The sequence below is a fragment of the Hemibagrus wyckioides genome, linkage group LG18, assembly GCF_019097595.1.
Source record: "Hemibagrus wyckioides isolate EC202008001 linkage group LG18, SWU_Hwy_1.0, whole genome shotgun sequence".
NCBI lineage: Eukaryota > Metazoa > Chordata > Actinopteri > Siluriformes > Bagridae > Hemibagrus > Hemibagrus wyckioides.
The window spans coordinates 19,636,415-19,659,000 of record NC_080727.1 but is presented as its reverse complement, the minus strand read 5'-3'; the positions used below and the strand labels follow the sequence as shown (position 1 = coordinate 19,659,000).

Sequence of the window (22,586 nt, the reverse complement as noted above, 5' to 3'; positions counted from 1 at the left end):
GAGTCTGAGGCACGGCACATGTATTTGATCTTATGTTTTTATCCAATTTGGTGTGACGAGAGCAGCGATGCCACAGACACAGCTCAGCATGCCACCAGCTGCTCCCACTTCCAGAGTTCTACAGGAGCTTGGAAAAATCCAGCGTTCCACTAATGAGGTGCCATACTGAAAGAATCTTCAGTTTGTTTGGCTCCACAAGCATGTATATATTTGTGAGCAAACGTTTAGTCTAATTACGCCGGACGGGAGCCGACCGAGATCCGAGATAAGTGACAGCCACCTCTTTACGATGTGTTTGGAATCTCCACAACAAGACCATCACCTCCTTGATATGAAATCTTCAGACACAATGGATCAACAGAATGATCAACTAGTGAGAAGATCAATTTAAACCCATATTTGTTTCTCGATCTCTCAATCCAACAGCCCTGCCCTATCCAAAGTTCCCGTTTGAAAGCGGATACTAACATAGGGTTGTCGCACTGGCGCGTGCGGAAACAGACGCCTCCTCCACAGGTACGTGAGCAGGAGCCAAACTCGGTCCATTGCCCCCAGTGTCCGTCTTGTCTGAGGATGTCTGAGGTCAGCTTGATACAATGACCCTTGAAGCAGTTCTGCAAGGAAAAATAAAACGACGAGAATAATTGCACGTGTTTATATATAACCTGTGGTTATTGCTACGTGTCTAATCTCCGTACCTTTCCTGCAGCGCACTTGGTGCCATCAATGGGAGGACCTTTCTTGGTCTTGCAGAAGAAAGGGTTCTCAGGATGGCTGCACCACAGCTGCTTGCATGGGTCGTAGGTGCTGTACTAAAAGAAACAGTCACGCTCGCATTCACACATGCAGCTCGCAAGACGAGAACGCGAAAAGGACAGAATAACACACAACCTGATCTTGTAGACGGAACGCGTATAGGAACAATGCATTGTCTGAAAAATGCATTTTTCTTACCTAATAAATGTTACATATATTTATATTAAATAAGCAAGTGAGACAAAAGCAATGATCAGAATAATACTAATGTGAGACTGGAGGAAGGGGGCGTGGCTTCCTAGGGCGTGGGTTAATATCAGCTGTCAGTAAAAACAGAGACTGGTTTCCTTTAGAAGTGGCCTCATGCTATAAATCTTTTCATGTTTCAGAATTGTAGTAGAATTTGTTGAACACTCTCATAGGCAAGATTCACTTTAGCCCAAAAGATACTAGGTGGGAAGAACAGAAGTGTCAGTCTGGCCCTAGTCTGTGGGTGTCAGCGTGATGTGTCTCACTCACCGCTGTGCACATCATGTAACCCATGCCGAAGTCAAAGCGACATTGCTCGTTCATGGAGTAATGCAGACCGGGAAGCTGAGGCAGAGACGGCCACTCGTGATCGAACGGGTCATCACGCAGACAGTCGTAGGTGCTGCAGGAAACACGGTGTCAGTTTGAGCTTTTAAATAAATAAATAAATGACCATTGAATCATTCCAGGCTTATTATTCAGTTATTCACCTACTGTTCAGGCGTATTCAGTATTAAACACACATTCAGTACTGAACCCATATTCAGTATTAAATATACACCGACATATGACCACTGACAGGTGAAGTGAATAAGACTGATGATCTCCTCATCATGGCACCTGTTAGTGGGTGGGATATATTCGGCACCAAGTGAACATTTTGTCCTTGAAGTTGATGTGTAGCAGGAAAAATGGGCAAGCGTAAGGATTTGGACCAAATTGTGATGACTAGACCACTGGATCAGAGCATCTCCAAAACTGCAGCTCTTGTGGGGTGTTCCTGGTCTGCAGTGGTCCAGTGGTGAACTAGCGACAGGGTCATGGATGCACGAAGGCTGGCCCGTGTGATCCGATCCAACAGACGAGTTACTGTTGCTCAGATTGCTGAAGAAGTTAATGCTGGTTCTGATAGAAAGGGACCAGAATACACAGTGCAGGACGGGTCAGGGCTGTTTTGGAAGCAAAAGGTGGACCAACACAATATTTGACAGGTGGTCATAATGTTAGGCCTGATCGGTGTATATTCAGTACTGAAAGCAAATTCAGTATTAAACACATTTACAGTATTAAGCACATATTCAGCATTAAATGCGTATTTAGTACTGAACACATATCCAGTATTAAACGCATATTTGTAATGCGCCAGAGACCGCTATCAGTATTGGTGTAAGTCCATACGAAGTACATGCAATCTTCTTGAAGTTCTGCTACTCACAATTTCCTTTATTTCCTTTTTCTCTATTATTTCTTCCTGTAAATCTCCATAACTCTCTTTTACTGCCATGTTCTGATTCCGCCTCCAGGTCCACAAACCCACAATCTGCTCTCCAGCTTCCTTAAACTTGACGGCCACCTCGAAGCCCAAGTTAACGGCTTAATGCCGGACACCTACGTATTATCCTCTGAGTTCTGTGTGCAGTAAACTGCTGGAGTGTGTGGTGTGGAGTCTCACTTCAGGTATTTGCGGAGCTCTTGCTGGCTGCAGCGGGACCAGTGGAAGCGGTGGAAAGCCGCCTGCACCAGCGGGGCCATGATGCTTCCCATCGGAACCTCGTCTCCGCACTCGTTACCCTGTCCGTCATGTTCCATCCCTAATCTGACCGTTCCGTAACACACACACGCACACACACACACACGCAAATATACACTTAGTCTGTACACATTCAAACAGTTAATTCAATCTAACATGCTTTCCCTCGACCTAACCCGGTTAAGCCCAGAAGTATTGGCACCCTTCTAAAGAATTAGAAAGCATGATTAGAATATACATTACACGTATCGATTCAGAGTTTCCATTCCATTCAAGTAGAGAAACTGCTTCCTTTCTCATGAAAAAAGGTCTCTTCAGTTATACATCCGGACAGAAGCATTGACACCCCAAAGATTAGAAAACAGCTCTTGTTACCTTTTCCCATTTTACTTGTGTCCCCACCAATTTTTCCTCAGGAACCTACTCAAGATGGTCTCAGAGTTCAGCATGTGACAGCAAACCAACATGGCTGCTCACAGCATTGACAGTAAACAACCTTTACCTTTAAATTCTGTATATGCTTTAGATCAATCCGCATATAGATATATTTGGTTGTTGCCGCTATAACGCTGATTATATACTAGCTCGTTGTTAGCAAAAGACCAACTTGTAGTCGTCCGTTTTTACCCCCACACTTTGCAGCTCGAATGCACACAGGTGGATATTTAACATAATTCATTATTCCTCAATTCCCACTTGAGGGGGAAAAAATTCATCTATTAAATTAATGCTGAAATGATTTGTAAATTATTCTTAAACAGAAAAAAAGGCAAAATTAGGGCTGCCTGTGGCATGAAGTTGAGCTATTTTGAGCCTTAAGATTTCCTCTGAATATGATCCCTGATGTCCAGAGCTTTATGAAAGAGAAAAAGAAAGGGGGGAAAAAAAAACAGCTTTGTATGTGGGTGTGATTGGGATTTAGCGTTTCTCACACGTGTCCTGTCTCGTGAGCCACCACAAAAGCAGACGAGAAACCGTCCTCGTGATTCAGAGTGCAGCTCCTCACTGGGTGACACATGCCTGTTACTGGAGCATAACCTACACACACACACACACAGCCAGGTAAGAAGAAAGAAAGAAAGAAAGAAAGAAAGAAAGAAAGAAAGAAAGAAAGAAAGAAAGAAAGAAAGAAAGAAAGAAAACAAAAAAGGAAGGAAACAAAAAAGCAAGGAAGGAAGGAAGGAAAGAAAGAAAGAAAGAAAGAAAGAAAGAAAGAAAGAAAGAAAGAAAGAAAGAAAGAAAGAAAGGAAACAAAAAAGCAAGGAAGGAAGGAAGGAGGGAAGGAAAGAAAGAAAGAAAGAAAGAAAGAAAGAAAGAAAGAAAGAAAGAAAGAAAGAAAGAAAGAAAGAAAGAAAGGAAACAAAAAAGCAAGGAAGGAAGGAAGGAAGGAGGGAAGGAAAGAAAGAAAGAAAGAAAGAAAACAAAAAAGGAAGGAAACAAAAAAGCAAGGAAGGAAGGGAAAGAAAGAAGAGAAAGAAGAAGAAAGAAAGAAAGAAAGAAAGAAAGAAAGAAAGAAAGAAAGAAAGAAAGGAAACAAAAAAGCAAGGAAGGAAGGAAGGAAAGAAAGAAAGAAAGAAAGAAAGAAAGAAAGAAAGAAAGAAAGAAAGAAAGAAAAAAAGGAAGGAAGGAAACAAAAAAGCAAGGAAGGAAGGAAGGAGGGAAGGAAAGAAAGAAAGAAAGAAAGAAAGAAAGAAAGAAAGAAAGAAAGAAAGAAAGAAAGAAAGAAAGAAAGAAAGAAAACTTTAACACTGTACAAATTACACAACACATCAGATGATCCAATATAACTTTTTTCCTTTCCTACATATACAGCAAAATTCTATTTCTATCACAATTCTATTCTAATTCTATTTCTATTCTATTTACAGTAGACTAAAGCATTCCCCTGTATGTTGTATTCTGTGTGCTTGTGTAAATGAACAATTAAATTAGAACTGAATTGAATGTGAATCTGAGTGATGCACATCAGCTGCACTGTGTTTGTCTCGGTGTGTGTCGTGTCGGTCAGTGATACCCTGCATGCCCGTCGGTCCAAACTCTTGTCTGGTGAGGAAGATGGCATGATCGTGATACTCTGCATCGTTCTCGTCCTCTTTCTGTTGCAGAAAAGCCCAGCGGCACACATTCTCCAGACTCTGAGACGGGTTTCCCAGCTCGATCAGACCCATGGACTAAAAACAGTAATAACACATGATCAACACGGCTGCACTCAAACAGCCGATCATCTATAACATGATAATATGATAATGCAATCGATAATAATGGAACTAGGTGGTTTTAGAGGAGATCAATATCAGCTGTTGTTGTAGGAAGAAAGAAAGAAAGAAAGAAAGAAAGAAAGAAAGAAAGAAAGAAAGAAAGAAAGAAAGAAAGGAAGGAAGGAAGGAAGGAAGGAAGGAAGGAAGGAAGGAAGGAAGGAAGGAAGGGAAAAAGCATGAAAGGAAGGGAGGAAGGAAGGAAGGAAGGAAGGAAGGAAGGGAAAAAGCATGAAAGGAAGGGAGGAAGGAAGGAAACAGAAAAAACAAAAAGAAAGAAAGAAAGAAAGAAAGAAAGAAAGAAAGAAAGAAAGGAAGGAAGGAAGGAAGGAAGGAAGGAAGGAAGGAAGGAAGGAAGGAACAGGGAAGAAGGGGGAAAAAGGAAACAAAAAAGCAAGGAAGGAAGGAAGTAAGGAAGGGAAAAAGCATGAAAGGAAGGGAGGTAGGAAGGAAGGAAGGAAGGAAGGAAGGAAGGAAGGAATCAGTCATGCCAGGTGGTTTATAATGTTCATGCCACACATGCCAAAGATTTGTTCTGTTTTTTCCCATCGCCGTTCTTCTCACCAATAAATAAATAAATAAGTTGTATTCTAGCGAGGACGTTCTTCAGCCCTACAAACCGTTCAGCCAAGCTGTTTTTGGGTTTGTTTACTGATGTACAGTGTGAGCCAAACAGCAAACCAACCTAAAGTATTCGTTTTGCTCTGACTCGGACCTGGCGAACGGATCCATAGGTGTGGAAACATCCTCACATTCCTAACCTGGCACTACACCACACTCTTTAAATACTTCAGCTCACAGATATAAATCACACTGTACATCAGTTTACTGTATTCTTCTGTACAAATGAAGGATACGGGTGATATGATTCGATATGACGGCTCTCTATCGTTACACACTGAGAGAAAAAAAGCTTGTTGGGTTTGCATAATTAAAACCCGTGATGAATTAAGCGATTAACACGATTAGTTTCATACAGTCAGTATGATCTGAGAGTGGATTAACAAAGTCCTGCATAATCAAACCCCGAGCTCACACCTGAGCTGAGAATCGTACCCACGACCCTAGTGTATTACATCAGCCAAAAAAAAAATGATGGTGCTATTCTACAAAAGTGCCTTAATGTAATACCATCCATTCTCTATACCTGTTTTATTCCTAATTAGGGTCACAGGGATCTGCTGGAGCCTATCCCACCACACCACACATTGGGCAAAAGGAAGGGGTACACCCTGGTCCATCACAGGGCCACACATATGGACAGACAATCACACACACTCACACTCACTCCTATGGGCAATTTAGAATTACCAATCTTCCTAATGTACATGTTTTTTGGACTGTGGGAGGAAACCAGAATACCCGGAGTAAACCCACACAGGCATGGGGAGAACATGGGGAGAACTCCATACAGAAAGGCCCCTGCCTGTTCGAACCCGGGATTCGATTAAGTTTGTACAAAGTCAGAGTCCCCATGATTAGTCCACTGACACTTGCTATTATTACAGATCTATTAGAATACTATATGACCTCTGGTGAGCTTTCAAATCTGTCTAATCAGCAAATTCTACAGTCATATAATACATTTTCTCCTATTCACCATATTAAAATGTTGGGTAAAGACTGGCTTCCTGTCCAGGGTATTCCCCACCTTGTGCCCTGAGGCTTCTGGGTTTGGCTCCAGGTTCTCAGTGACCCAGTAGAATAAGCAGTGTAGAGAATGGATGGATGGAAATGTTTATTAATTATCATAATTTTCTTGGAATCTACTGTGATGGCAACCACCAGAGCCACTGTTACTCACATAGGGACATCCATACATCCATTTTCTGTACAGGGCCACAAGGAACCTGGTGTCTATCATACTGGACTCATTTTCCTTACCCTGGACGAGGTGCCGTGCCAGCACAGGGGACAATCGCACACACACACACACACACACACACACACACACACACCTATTCACACACTGTGGACAAGTTAGAGAGGTAAGTCAGCCTACAGTGGGAGCTTTTGGACTGGCGGAGGAAACCGGAGAACTTTGGAGGAAACCCCTGAAGCATGAGGAGAACATGTAAACTCCACACACACCCACAATTCTCACAATTTCTTAACCACTGAGCAAACCCTCTAAGTGTCCTTCTTGCTAGCATCCATAAATTCCTGGATTTTAATCTGGCTGGTTAAATTACAGCAAAAGCCAACAAAACATTTTGAAGGTGAGAAGGTAAAAGGTGATAGTGATGTAGACCTGAGGGTATTTTCACTACAGGCTTACCTTAGCCGAGCAGAGCATCACGATTCGCACCAGCACGACGTTGATATGAGCGCCGAGCGTGGCGTCCTGGTAGATCTCGTTCACCTGAAAGCAGAGAGGGAAAATAATGACAGTCGAACCTCCGAGTAGATGTTTAGGTAAATGAAGGTGGCTTTGAAGCTTCTGAAGCAGTTCAGTGGATCAACAGTGTGACTTTAACAGGCTTTTAACCTTACGCTGACCTCAGGGCAGACACCCAGTGACTTAGAAGTGACAGTAATTACAAGGTTTATGTTTTAAAAAAATAATAAATAAACTGTTTAAAAAATGTACATATAATTAGAATCCCTTCAAGACAGGCCAAGCAAGCAGCAACCCTCTGGGGGTCTCGAGACAGCCATCTGTGAGCACGTGTATATGTGTGTGTGAGTGTGTGTGTGGAATAAATATCATTTCCCTCCTCCTCCTCCTCACATCTGACCCTGTCTTATTCCTCATTTACATAGCCCATCACAGGAAGAAACCTGAGAAAGGGCGCCGGACCGATGCCAAAACGCACAGCGTGTGGGTGTGTGAGTGTGAGAAAACTAATGAAGCCCTATGACACACACACACACACACACAGACTGACAGATGGATGGCAACCCAACCAGAGGCTGTTTAAGAATCTGAGTGCAACTGGGGAAAACGAACAGAGAGGAGGGGAAAAAAAAGACAGATTGACAGAAGAAGAAAACAGATCAGAGTAGAAGAATAATACAGCGAGATTCAGAGAAGCAAATCCAGGTGATGCTCACTGGGACGATCACGTGTGATCGGGCCAAACCAGGACGGTTATGATAGCTTGATGTATTTTTGCTGGAAATTCGCCTAAAACCAGACGGTCGATAATTAGTGTCAGGTCTCATTAGCTGGAATAGAGCGCTATTAGCGGTGGTAACTGTGGTGATTAGGGGCTGAGACTAATAAGGAAGGAGAAAGTCTTGCTCGTGTTTGTCACATTAATCAGATGTAAAGTTGCCTGGCAACGTTGACGATAAGTCGAGATGGTCTGAACTCTTTATGGATTGGACAGCCATGCATTACTGCGCTCTCCAGTCCGGCATCTGCACACACACACGCACACACACACACACACACACACACTGCACACTGCAGCCTTTTACCTTTTACCTTTTAACCTCACACATAAGCAACAATCACCAATGTTCAGCTCTCTCTCTCTCTCATTACCACTGATTTTTTGTCTGTTCATTTTCTCACGTTGTCTGTCTCCGACATAGACAAGCGTGCACGCACACACACACACACACAGCGTGCTAGCAACCAGAGCAGAGGTCCCTCATTAGTGTGTCGCTGTCTCTGGCCCTCAGTAGGACCCTGGCCGTGTTCTATTAGTCCGGCTCCCAGCATGCCGCCGAGCAGGTAGGCAATTTGACGAGCAGGAGGCCAAAGTGCCAGAAAATCATTAGGATTCAATTAATAATGCAGCAAGGGCTTCCACCGGAGCTTGTCTTCTGCTAAGCAACTGAAAGGCAGCACAAACAAAAGTGAGTCAGGGTGGACTGTAAACAGAGATCCGACGGAAACAAGCAGAGAGCCGGAAAAAAAAAACGGAACGATGCAGGACGACGCTTTTAGTCGAACAGACCTGGAATGTTGCGATGAGCAAAAAACAGTTATCTGGGCAAATAAAAAGCAAGCCGAACTGAACGCAAAGCCGGTTGCTGCGAGTCCGATCTTGTCCACATTAATCCTTCAGGTCAAAAACGCTGTCAGGAGCACGACAGAATTTTACTCAGGATCTGTCAGGAAGACGGATGGACGCCTGAGAAACGCAAGCTCTCAACATGCGAGCTGCAAAACACTCTGCGTTACAGTTGGACACAACCCACAAAGCCCAGATCTTCTGCTATCTGAGTTCAATCCTATCAACATTTCATTTGGACTCATCATTTGTGATATGAGACAGAATTTAATAACAAGCAATGATCGAGGATCTCTGCAGTGACTTGCACCGGCTTGTCCCGCAGGAAGGTAGGTGTGGAAGATCGCTCTACAACTCTACTCATCCATCCCAAGTCAAATTCAGAGGTGGGAATTGCAACTGCTCGACTGGTTCTACCATCTCTCAGGGTATAGGGTAGGTATACATCTGCTCTGGCACTGAGGCAGTGGAACGAACTTCCATTAGATGTCCGAAACAGCTGAGTCACTGACTGTCTTCAAACGATGAGTGAAGGAAATCTTGTGCTTTATTTCGTCCCAGCAGAGTTGTAGACTGATGGTATCCTTAGTGACCTAGTGACCCCGTGTTAATGTTTTCGTTGATAAAAAAAACTTCAAAGCACTTTTAACGTCGCTCTGGATAAGACCGTCTGCCAAATATACAGTAGAACCTTGGAAAATTTGCATTGTGAAACGAATTTTCCCATAAGAAAAAATGTAAATGCAGAAAATCCGTTCTAGCCACCCAAAAATATTACCAATATGACCAATACGAAGCGTATGCAAACTATATGGCTGCTTACAAAGAACTAACCCAAGCTAAGTCAAGGGTCCTTACAGCAAGTTGTGCCACCAAGCTTTCCAAGTTTTGGACAGCTCCCGGACGTACGCGTTACTTAGCCGGTTCGTTCATTATGCCGAAAATGCTCCATATGCCAATGCAAATTTCTTGCTAAATTTTAATTCTTAAGGCAAAAAATTCATAAGGAAGGGCATCCGTATGCCGAAGTTCCACTGTAAATGTAAACGTAACATAAACGAGCGAGTCATGAAGCCAAACAGGAAATTGCTTTCTTGAATAAAGGGAAGGGGACAGAAATTCTTCCAGACTTACGATGTTCATAAGGGTGAGCAGATATTTCTGGATGTGCTCTCGGCCGTGAAACTGCACCACGGAGCAGTCGACTCCCAGCAGCACCTCGATGTTGTAGATCTCGTCTTGGTACGAGTGTCTGCGTGCGCGTCTGCTGCTGTTCACTTTTGGATTTAGCCCTTTGGATATGGCTTTCACTCCAGCCAGACCACCCAGTACTGAACCTGAAACACACACACACACACACACACAGCACGTGCTATTTCAAACATAGCCAAGAATGCATAACATACAATTGATATCACATTCACAAGCAGCCAAGAGAACATGCAGGTCAGCGTGAGTGCAAACTGACGTAATTAGACAAGGAACAAATCTACAGCATGACAGATTGAAAAAGAAACCAAGCGTAATATGTTATGACAACAGATCAAATTCCTGGATCTAGCTTTTATCTAAACATCAACGCTTTCCAAAGCCTACCATCTGAACCCCAGAACTCTTCACGATAATGGATTATCTTAAGACCTCTGCTGTTGTGTTTCGCATATCTGATACACAACACTTCCAACAACCTCCAAACCCCCCCCCCCCACACACACACACACGTGTTAATATACACCAGTCAAATCTCCACACAATAATGAAAATAGAGAGAGTGCAAAAACAGACGGCAGCCTGAGACTAGAAATCCATTCCAGGTCACCGATACGACTGGCTGTTAACCAGCGACACACAATGTACCGAAGTCATCAACGGATGTGGGAGTGAGATATTAGAGAACCAGGTGTCGTGGTGATCTGGAAGAACATACACGCTGTTTCGGGGGCCAGTCGAGCCTGCACTGTCTGTTTTAAACAGAACCTCGATATCAATTTAGCGTATAACGTGGGAACGGAACCCAGAGTGAGGACAAGTCATTGACCATATGGCATAATGTTGTGCATTTCTGGGCAGTTAAATGTAGCGCAGCTACAAAGCAGTTATAAAAAAAATTGAAAAGTCAGAGCGAATATCTAGGTCCAGCACATCTGAGAGAATAGCCCAGAGTATCGTTTTGTCCTTCAGCACAGCACGAGTCTATAGAACCATAGATTTGGGTGCGTCAGGTAAACATTAATCATGACCTCAAACAAAGTGAAGCCTTAAAGCTATCACACTTGATTTATGCCACAGGTTAGAACAGGAATAATAGGGAGTCACCCAGCAAACAGTCTAGTAGTAGTAGTAGTATTCTGAATGTTTTCAGATGTTTAACCGTGTTTGATAGAGCAGGCCTGCTTGAGAGGTTCCACCCTACTACATTATAAAAAGATTCAAAATCAGCTCAAACTATTTGGGAATCTAAAAAGGAGACCTATTTTGACCCTTTGTTTGCAGAAATTAAATGATGAAAATGCTATAAAATATATTGGTAGCTGCAGAGTGTACTTAAACGTGCCCAATTTGGCAACCCTGTCATTAACCTTCCTGTCTGCTGCTCCACAGAGTTGGGATTCCTTCCCAAATTCCCTTAGAATGCATGCCTTCAAAAGCTAGGTGATTTTTCGGGCGTGTTTGTTTGTTGACAGATTGGTGGCGTGGGTGGTCGGTTCTAATTTTTAGCCCAAGCTTGGTGGCACGACTTCCTGTGAGGAGCCTGGACATGGACTTGCTTAGGTCCTAATGCTTGGCTTAGGTCAGTTCTTTGTAAGCAGCCATACAGTTTACATACGCTTCGTACTGGGAATATTGCTAATATTTTTGGGTGGCTGGAGTGGTTATCTGCATTTACATTATTTCTTATGGGAAAATTTGTTTCGCAATACAAACTCGCCTCCAGAACCAATGAAATTCTTAGGACGAGGTTCCACTGTGCTTCTACTAGACTGTATGCTTAGTGACTCCCAATTACTCCTGTTATAACCTTTGGCATAAATCATGTGATAGCATCTAGGGGCATTATTTTCACAGGGAAGTTCCAGAAAAACAATAACGGTTAGATTTTTTTCCACACAAATGTTTAAAGTAAATGTTAATATGAAACCCATTTCTGCTCTCTGAGATGTTCCAAATGCTTGTTTATAAGAAGCTAAGAGTTATCTTCAACCACTAAGATTGTAAGGTTATCCAACAGAGGGAAAAACACATGTCTAAAACACACCGAATGAGTCCTGATTTATTTTATATCGAACTCACAGCCAGAAAATATTTTGTTTCTCTATACTGAATAAAAACGTCCCATAAGTGGTTGGTCACTCAAAAGATGATGATTGTATTAATGAGAACTTGAGCAGTTGATATAAAGTCATAAAGCCCCTACACAAGATAAGCCTCCTGTTTATACGGATACAATAAATAACACGACATATCCAACAGGTGTTGACCACTGGAAAGGCTACTGTAAAGGTATTAATCATCATCAGGTTCTGTCTCGAGAAGCATCCACTGCACGGAGACTGTGCTAGCACCATAGTAAACAAGATGATAATAAGGGAATAAACTCATGAATAAACCATGTGTTCAACAGAAAAAAAAACCATAATTGGAATCTTTCTAGGATGAATCAGCACTTGAGATTTTCACACTCACTTTCTCACACCGCAGACGTATTAGCATACATGCTCAGAGCCACCGGTTTAGCCTAATTTAGACTAATGTTCAGCTGTTTAATTCTAACGGTTAAATGCTACTGGGTCGATTTGACACGTTCCACCGATGACTAATCTATAGCATCTCCGCAAGTATAGGGCATTTGGGATCGTTTATGTAAATGGTGACCATAAATGTGATTAAGAGTGAGATGCTCTTGGCTAATAATGCTCATTCGGGCAGAAATGACGCACGCGGCGTGATAAATCACAAACAAAAGCCTTCATTGCTTTGATAATGACTTCGCTCCAGTTTCAGTTCCTCCGGAATGCTTCAACTTTTACCAACCTCTGCTCAGCATCAGCATAATGTCTGCAGCAGTGTGCTTGAAATGAGTTCATCTCTTTCAGGCATCATCAATCCATCATCAAAGCAGCTGTTTGAACATTAACCACTGCTTACATTATAAATGCTCCCTACGGATTTGTTGCTTTTGTGGAATTACTAGCGAAAACATTGAGGAGCTGTGATTAAGTATTAAAAAGCAGACGGCACATGGAAGACTCCAAATAAAACAGGGTGTTTTATTCTACCTGATCAAAATGCAACAACCGATGTAAAGTTTTGTTTTGACCCTTAGGTTCATATAGTCTGATCTTCTGATCTGGAATAAAGGTTATCACAGCTCTGATCTACAGAATGACCATCTTCTTAATCTACAAAACTAGAGCAATGAATCAAAGTATTCAAAACCAATGAAGTCAGCAGTTTATCAGATCAAGCCTGCAAACTATAAGGAATATACAGCAACAACAGAAGATCATATATACAATATGTTGTATTGCTATACAATTGTATAGTATTGTATTGTTATATATGCTGTATTGTCATATATACAATACAGCACAGTGAAACTATTTCTTCACATATTCCAGCTTTGGAGGTTGGGGTCAGGAGTGCCCCAGGAGCAAGGAGGGTTAAGGGCCTTCACATATCACATCCTTGGAGGGTTGGGGTCAAAGCACAAGGTCAGACATGGTTGAAACCAGGGGGTAAGTGGTTGGGGGCACTGGATGAGGTGCCAACAGAGAAAGGGGTGTTGAGGTACCAACAGTGGAGCTTAGTGGTGCTGGGGCTGGGGAACCCCAGTCAACAACCCAGAGCCTTAACCACTTGAGCTACCATCACCCTCAAGCAATAGCCCCTCACTTGGGCTACCACTGCCCCCCCCCGCCCCTCACTTGGGCTACCACTGCCCCCCCCCACACACAGCAACAACAACAATGCTCCACCTACAAGTCTCAGCATGCTCCTAGCAACCCAGAAAACATTCCATCAGTTCTTATTCTGAACAGTTCATAATCTATTAACACAAATCAGATCATCAAATCCCACCAAATTAGGCTTCCGATATTATAATTTATTTGTCTTTGACATGATATCCAGTGATGTTTACTCTGATCATCCATCCTTCCTTCCATCCATCCATCCATCCATAATCTGTACCGCTGATCCTACACAGGGTCGCAGGAATCATGGCGGCTGTCTAATAGGACCCGGGGCACAAGATAGGGGATATCCTGGAAGGCATGGAAACCCATCAAAGGGAGCACACACACCCATTCACACACTCCGGACAATTTACAGATGCTTAGCAGGCTACAACATATGTCTTTTGGAAGAAACCTGAGTACCTGGAGGAAACCACTGAAGCACACGGAGAACATGCAAACTCCGCCCACTCAGCTTGAAGCTGGGATTTGAACCCCCATCCCTGGATAGATGGTGTTACGTTATTATGTTATGTTGTATTATATTACTGACAACTTTAGGAGCTCCACAATTTACACTAGTACGAGTTAACACTCAAAAATAGACTATATATATGAAATGCCTGGGAGCTCCACCCCCTTTTCCCCTTCCTCTCATCACATATTAGCAATCCCTCGTCTAGATTTTCCCACAAAGGTTCACCTTTGTAAACGGAGAATGTTAAGACTTCCAAACATTTGGAAAAGCCGCATTGATCACCACGTTTGTGATGCAACCCAGGAAATCAGATATCCTGAGCCAGATCCCAACAAGTCAACTACCTCCTTTAAAAACTTACAACCGGAATCGATGCTCTTAGCGTCGACGCTCCAACTCACATGTGCACAGCCGTACACCACGATCACTGCCACAGTCAACCGGCTATCATAATGTCACCACAGTCATCATATTTCAAGGGTAAAAGGTTTCAGTGCACCACTCTGTGCTTGGCCAAATCCTAAAAATAGAATGCTACAGAAGGGCTGGCCATGTGCTTGTAGGTGCTATGCTGAAGAAAAGGCTGTGTGTGCCTTTACTCTGACAGCATTATTGATAGAGCTGGTTTATAGAGTCATGGTTTCCCACTGACCTGCTGGACGGTTGCTGGTGATAAACAGAGCTATCAAATAAACTGATGGTCTTCTGATGGTCACCAGGATTTTCTATTTGAGCAACAGACGATGTCTGGAAAAACCTGCAGGATGTCTGCATTCCAGCAGACGATAAATTCAACATCTTTTAACACTGACATTTGGGTCGTTCTGTGCTACTACATCCTCAGATACTATATCCTCCATGCTGTTGTCGCTCATCCGTGTTTTTTTCGAGTAACTGTAGCCTTCCTGTCAGCTTGAACCAATCTGGCCACCTGCAGAACTGCCACTCGCACTCTAGAGACGTCTGAGCGTGAAAATCTCCAGAGTGTGAAGGTAATTTTTTCCCCCTACATGTATCATAACTTCCAAAATGTGTTAGCAAGATCTACGTGAGCTTAGCTCTTAGCTCTTCTAAATTCCAGGCTAAGATTGAGTGAACAAAAAGAAAACACAGACAGAAAGCATACATAACCGGAGGACGATACTACACACACACACACATTCAAATAACACACAAGCATCTCCGAGTAACACACACACGGCTTTTGGGGAAGTCCAGGAAGATTACTTGCCAGATGGATGCGCAGACACTGGCATCAAGAGTCAAAACAAAAGGCATAGCTTGGCGTTTAGAACAGAGCTGGCAGATGTGAGCATTCAAGCAACAGACTTCGAAAAATAAACAGGGAATAAATCTCAGCAAATTGCCTGATGTTGGGTGTGCATACGCGAGAGGAAAGGCATGCCAAGGGTGTAAAATTTTAATCACAACGAGTTCGAAAAAGAAAACAGACGAGCTTCGCACGCCTAGCCTTGTGTCCGATTATAGATTAATATTTCAGCAAGAATACGACTTCGATCATTGTTATAGTAGAGAGTGAAAAGGCAGAATAAAATGTACTAAAATGTAAAATGTACTCATTTGCATGCGTAATAGGACAAAGCCTGTGTGTGTGTGGGGGGGGGGGGGTGTAATAGGTTGTGTTGTAAGAATAAAATTTTTTTTTCTTACATTTACATTTGTTCTCAGTAGCTTTGGTGAGATTTGAGCTAAAAGAGCCATCTAACACTTAGAAAAAACAAAATATAATAAATATAATATAAATAAGTAAATAAAATATAAAATGAAATATTTTTAAATAAAATTTAATAATTTTTTAAAATAAAATAAAAGAATTTTTCATTAAAAAAACCCCCCAAAAAACAGTTTTTTTTACATTTACATTTGTTCTCAGTAGCTGTGGTGAGATTTGAGACATCTATCACTTAGAAAAAATAAAAACACAATAAGCATAATATAAAAAAGTAAATAAAATATAAAATAAAAAATAATTTCCTTAATTTAAATAATTAATAAATATTTTAAAAATAAAATAAAAGAATTAAAAAAAATGCTTTTCTTAAATTTACAGTTGTTCTCAGTAGCTGTGACGAGATTTTAGTTAAAAGAGACATCTAACATAATATATAATCAATATAATATAAATAATTACATGAAATAGAAAATAAAAATATAAATAAATAAAATATAAAAAATATAAAATGTTTTATATAAAACACATCTAAAGCAAGTGTATCATGTGTTAAAGTTTTTTTTTGTTAGTGTGTAAACAAATTATTAATAATACATAGGAAAATGAATTGCTAATGAGTTTAATGATGTATTGTGCTTAAAAAAAATTATACAATAATTTTTATGGTTTAATCATATTTTTAAACAATCAAAGTTTATTAAATTTAAATTTGTGTATGTTTATAAAAAAATGTTTATTCGAAATGAATAGAATTGGAACATTTTTAATAATTAAATTAAAAGTACCCCACCCTGGACAGGTCATCAGTCCAACAGGGCCACACATATAGACAGACAAGCACTCACCCTAATGTTTTTGGACTGGTGGGAGGAAACCGGAGTAAACCCACACAGGCACAGGGAGAACATGCAAACTCCACACAGAAAGGATTCGAACCCAGGACCTTCTTGCTATGAGGCAACAGTGCTAACCACTAAGCCACCATGCTGCCCCGAACAGCAATTTAAAGGGTAAGTGGAGAAATGTGAAGAAAAAAGAATCTTAAACTAATCTTGAATTCTTGTGAGTTTTTAACAGCAGCAGGTAAACGTTCATTCCCGGAGTTGAACTGAGTCAGCTACCTGAAGCCGTTTTTTTTTCCCAGCATGCACTGGTCAAATAGCGATCGTATAGCATAGGGCAACAGAAACATCTGAAGTGCACGTGCATCATATACTACATGCCGGAGCGGAGGTTGAAACTAATGCAGCTATAAACACTTTAATTCAACATGAGCTTACAAACCTTCTGACTTCATTTTATCTCCTAACACACACACACACACACACACACTGTTCATACGGAGTAAACACACCTCACACAGACACTCCCCTCATCATCATCACTCTCAGCCACAACACAAGCCCAAGAAAATAATCCTAATGACTATGTTTTCCACAAGAGTGGCACCGGTGCACCGTAATTACTGCCCTGGACTGCATCGTAGACCAAGCTGTGAGTCTCAGCTGAAAAATCAGGCCAACCAAAATGGAAACAGCAGTGCTGAGATGGCCGCTCCAGGAGCAAAGGCCGTGGTGCCATCTGCAGAAGACATTGTGTCTGTGTGTGTGTGTGTGTTAGAGGCCGTTTCAAGGGGAAGGTGGGGACAAGACAGAAGTAGCAGGAACCGCAGGAAGTGAACTCTCCTCTGAAACACTGGGCCAGTGGAACAACTGGAATTCTGTTGTTTCAGGATGAAAAGATATTTAAATGAAGAACATGTGTGTGTGTGTGTGTGTGTGTGTGTGTCTCTCTCTCTCTTTCTCTCTCTCTCTCACACACACACACACACACACACATCAATGATGCATTCATTTCGAACATTTCCTGTTTCTGCCTCTTTTAGTTTTTATCACTTCGCGACACGTGTGCGAATGTTTTCTCCTGCGCCGGACTCTCTCGGTACCCCTGTTTATCACCCGTATTAAACCATCTCATTTATAAATACTTCACGAGGCAGAAATGATTACAGCAAATGGTTTCCATCAAACCAGCTTTACATTTCCCCATCAGGATCTAACAGATTTTTTTAAAGACTTTAACTCGTCGATTTAACTCAACGGCAGGATTTAATCATAGCGGAATAAGGAATAAGTAAGGAATAACACGTGACAGATTGCGCTGGTTCTAGGAAAATAATTCACGTGTTATTCCTCCTGCACTGTAGCGTTCAACACATCACGCTTTTATCCGTTTATAGCTACATTTCATGTTGCCGAATATCTCCAAGACAGAAGGATCCTGCTAGGAAAATAAATAAATAAATAAATAAATAAATAAATAAATAAATAAATAAATAAACGAATGTCACGTTACTGAGAAACTCCAAAAGCACAAACTCCTCCCTGAAAGTACTGACTATGGGAGTCAATATTATGACACGAGAGACTCCTTCCATAAATGTTTTATAAACATATTCATAACAGAAAGCTTCACCACGAACAAGTGCTATGTGTTAGTATTATTATAATTATTATCAGTCTTCGATTATGTAACGCGTCCACTGTACTAATCCCTGTGAATTGCTTGTTGCTATAGAAACAATAACATATTACTACAAGGGCATTAATTAAGCCTGTGGGTTATGATACTGTTGTATAAAAATAAATATAAACACAGTCTAAAGTATATTATCATATCATATACCTGACATGAATATCACTCATTAAACCAGTTTATTACCAAAAGATGACCCATAGACCTCATTAAGGCCCTTTAATCTGTGATAAAGTTATTTTTAATGATATCAAAATAGATTTTGTTCCTCAGGCTGCCAATAGTTTTTATATATCTTGAGGAGGTCAAAATAAAAAGGAATATCTGATGATTTGGACCGTGTAGATACACGTGGTTGGTCTCCATAAAGAAAACTGTGTATTTGTTTTTAGAAATAATTCAGATTTTATATTTAAAAAATTCAATAAAAGGTTACCTTTCGGTTCCATGGGTTAAAGTTAGGGGTTAGGGGTGTAGAATGAATAATTCTGTCCATGTAGGATCATCATAAGACCCCGTAAGACAAATATTTAATCTAGTTATTCTATTTACAATCCTCAAAACAAAGAGGTGTGAAAAAGTATTTGCCCCCTCTTGATTTCTACCCTTTTGGCATACGTCTTGTTTCGGATCAAATAGAACTTAATATAAGACAAAGCTATCACGAGTCGATACAAAATACAACCGAATAAAGTTACGCAACACTGAATTCCGTGTTATGTGCAAAAGTAATAGCCCCCTAATTTAATAACCCTGTTTATTAGTTACTTTAAAATCGGCTTCTGTTAACTAAAGTCTGCTGTATCACCGAGGAAGAATTTTGGCCTGTTCTTCTCATTGAATCGAAGTAGAATTGCCTTAATTTAGCTTTTACACATGATTTGTCGGGTTTAAGGTACAGCGACAATTTAAGATATCTTCAATAATCAAGTGAAAAATGTGCAAAAATAGAAAGAAAGGGGGCGAATACTATTTCACAGCACTATAAATAAATTGCCCTAGCTTCAAATGCAGTTCAAAAAAAAACTTTCCAGCGAGTGCAAAAGTTCAGCTGAACTATACCCGGAGTGTATAATCGAGCATTTTTTCAGAATTCAGACATTTCTTTCAAATAATTGAGTTGCAAGCCACATGTGGTAAAGTGTGAGTCAGGGCTGTAAACACTGCATGAAAGAGAAACACAAACTGATCCTCTCTAACCAGGAGGACTTAAACAAAGACAATTGCTTTGGTGAGCCTTTGGTTTAGCTCTTAATGTTTACAGCTGGAAAACAAAGGCATTTTTAAAGCCTGACCTGTCCCTGTTCCCTCCGCCTCATTTTTTCCCCCTCCACAAGTTCTACACTAACTCTGAGTTTTGCCCTTCTCATGTCTGCCAAGTAGAGCTTAAAATCCCATCAAATCTGCCACGTAGACACTGTCTGACTGAGTCCAGGGCTTGGCTGCAACATGTCTCTGCTGGATTTCAGTACGAGCTTCAGCACTCATTCACACTCACACAGTTGACACGGATCTGCTCATCCAAATCTGGGTGCTTTAGAAAAAACAACTACTTTATTATTATTTTAGAGTCTGGGATGGAAACGGTTATGTTGTTCACCTACTACAGCATGAATCCAAATCCGAATCCATTTAACCCACATAATCAATTTTAGATGAAGCAAAACAGTGTTTAATGACCTACAGCACTGACCATGATGGTATTGCAGAGAAGCAAATTTAAATATTGGAACGATTTAAATATTGCAATTTTTTCTGCATATAATTAGTCAATTATGCATCAGCGTGTAACACCGCACAGTCGAGAGCTGAAAACATCCGAATCTGAATGTGATCTTGGGGAATTGCATGGGTATTGGTGCATCTGGTGGGATTTTCATGCAAAATAGTCTCCAAAGAATCATGCAAAAACATGATCCTTGTTGGTGATCAAACCATTACATTTACAGGATTTGGCTGACGCCCTTACTCACATTTATTTTCTCTCTCATTTTTATACAACTGAGGGTTAAGGGCCTTCCTCAGGGCCCAGAAAAGCGCTTTGGATTTGAGCCCACAAACCTTCCGATCCCTGTTCCAGTACCTTAACCACCAAGCTACAACATCCCCATTAAGAACAGTCCGATATTCATAATCATACATGAAACATTCATCTTCTTCTATTCTGATGTATATATCTTGATTGCAAGAAGCTGACCAGTCACCCAAATGTGAAGACTAATCCCAGCTGTTATATCCGTGTACACATGAAAGAACTCGTCCCTCTAATAATTCCTTCATTCTTTCTCGCCTCAGGACAAACGACCCAAAAGCTCTCAGAGCAAAAGTGAGTCGAAGACGAACCGAGCTTGGACGTCTCCCCAGCTGAACCCTTCAGGCGAGACTCTGAGTGACATGTGAATCTCTCTGAGAGAAGTTGATGACTCTGGTCTCCTCCTCACACCTCTCCCACACAGTGCACTAAAGGAAGTGCACTCAAGGCAAGAAAGAGTGAGAGTGAGTGAGAGAGAGAGAGAGAGAGAGAGAGAGAGAGGGAATGGGGAATGCATGTAGAGAAGTGAATACAGCCCCAGAGACCTGAGCTAAGCTGAAACATGTTTCTTGGAAAAAGAAAATAAACCATAAAGGTCACGTTTCGTCACCAGATTTTCTCATGGAAATCAAATCTTTTTCTAATGATTCACAACATTAGAAATTCCTTCAGTATGAGCAATTCCACATTCTTTAAGACGGAAAACTCTTCATATGTCACTTTGTTACATTGGATTATTAGATCTAAGGCCACCCAAATGTCAGACCACCCTAATGTCAGAGCACAGGTTTACATTCATCTGTGAGAAAATAATGAAATACGCACAATCCAATAACAAATACAATAACGTATATTCAGCTCAGAATGCTGTAGCTTTAAGGGCTCAGAGTGGCTCAGAATGATGGTCCAGGTCACATATAATGATCATATGTAAATAACTGGGGTTTTGATGTAAACAATAAATAAGGCTCTTGTCCAAAATATTGATTTGTTTTTTTTTCAAGATCATTTATCCATCTTATCAATAACCAACATAGTTTTCTAACACCCACAATTAAATACGATCTCATGATGTCTTGATCACTATTGACAATATTGTAGTTTTCAGAACTAATCAGTAATCCTCTTTACATTGCATTGATTAAAAATGATATATTCTTTAAAATTTGATTAGTGAATCTTAGCCATGATATACATTGCCATGATATTTAGAATAGACGTAATAGCTTTACTCAAGTGTAATTCATTTGTCTATTTCCTTTTCTGTGTTTCTTACTAATTTTTTTTCTTTATTCCCTCATAAACAGTGTTGCTTTATTCAATTCAGAGCTGACAAAAACCTTTTACATTTGACTATTACATCAAACGAGAGGTATATTTGCATTATAAAATGCATATCGGATGGCGATTGGCTCCTGGTTACAATCAACCTTGTAGTGACCTAAAACTCAATAAAATTCTAAACAAAAAGAGCCTTTATTCTCAACTGTACTAACTATTGATCCTAATATAAGCCACTTTACTCCAAAATCTACAGTAGCCTCAAGAACAAATACAGCGGAGGAGCAGCAGCCGTATTTCAGAACTTTTGCAAGTCAGCTAATGAATATTAATGAGCACCAAGAGTCTACTTCTGAATATTAACGCCGAGTGGGTGGCGTCAGCAAAACTAGTCGAAGATGCTGAGGGAGCATTCTACTATAATTTATTAAAGGTACCTACAGTAGATGTGCTTTTCAGAGTAAAGCTCACGTATGACGTGTTTTACAGACGCTCGGGAATAACGTGTTTAAACGTCTGAGTGGTTTGTAAAATATTTCTTCTTCTAAGAAACGTCTGGTTTGTATTGTTGTTTTGAAATTGAGAAAAGACGTCCTTTATTTTGTACTAAAAGAACAATATATAATAATACCTGCAGAAAAGTGAGATCTAATCTAAGCTACTTCTGGTTTTTACAGCCACTATTTGTCATGCAGACAATGAATTCCAGCTGCTACAGATGTAAACAGACCGTTTAATCCAGTTCAATAGTCAAGGTCTAACATTTGGAATTCATTGAATATATTCTTTAATAATCGGACATCGCATATGCACAAAACTTCATTGTCCCTCTACCAAGCCTTATATTTGACTATGT

The 22,586-nt window shown here is 40.8% G+C and overlaps 1 protein-coding gene across 2 annotated transcripts in view; it reads right to left on the bottom strand.

Moving 5' to 3' along the window:
- adamts2a (ADAM metallopeptidase with thrombospondin type 1 motif, 2a) overlaps positions 1 to 22,586 on the bottom strand; it is a 62,368-nt gene that overhangs the window by 17,999 nt on the left and 21,783 nt on the right. For both annotated transcript variants that reach the window (XM_058415038.1, XM_058415039.1), the window contains 8 exons: positions 9,891 to 10,093; positions 7,070 to 7,153; positions 4,551 to 4,707; positions 3,469 to 3,574; positions 2,459 to 2,602; positions 1,276 to 1,408; positions 699 to 812; positions 469 to 614 (listed from right to left, as the gene is read on the bottom strand). In XM_058415038.1, coding sequence (XP_058271021.1) covers positions 469 to 614; positions 699 to 812; positions 1,276 to 1,408; positions 2,459 to 2,602; positions 3,469 to 3,574; positions 4,551 to 4,707; positions 7,070 to 7,153; positions 9,891 to 10,093 — 1,087 coding nt within the window. The remainder of the gene's footprint in view (positions 1 to 468; positions 615 to 698; positions 813 to 1,275; positions 1,409 to 2,458; positions 2,603 to 3,468; positions 3,575 to 4,550; positions 4,708 to 7,069; positions 7,154 to 9,890; positions 10,094 to 22,586) is intronic.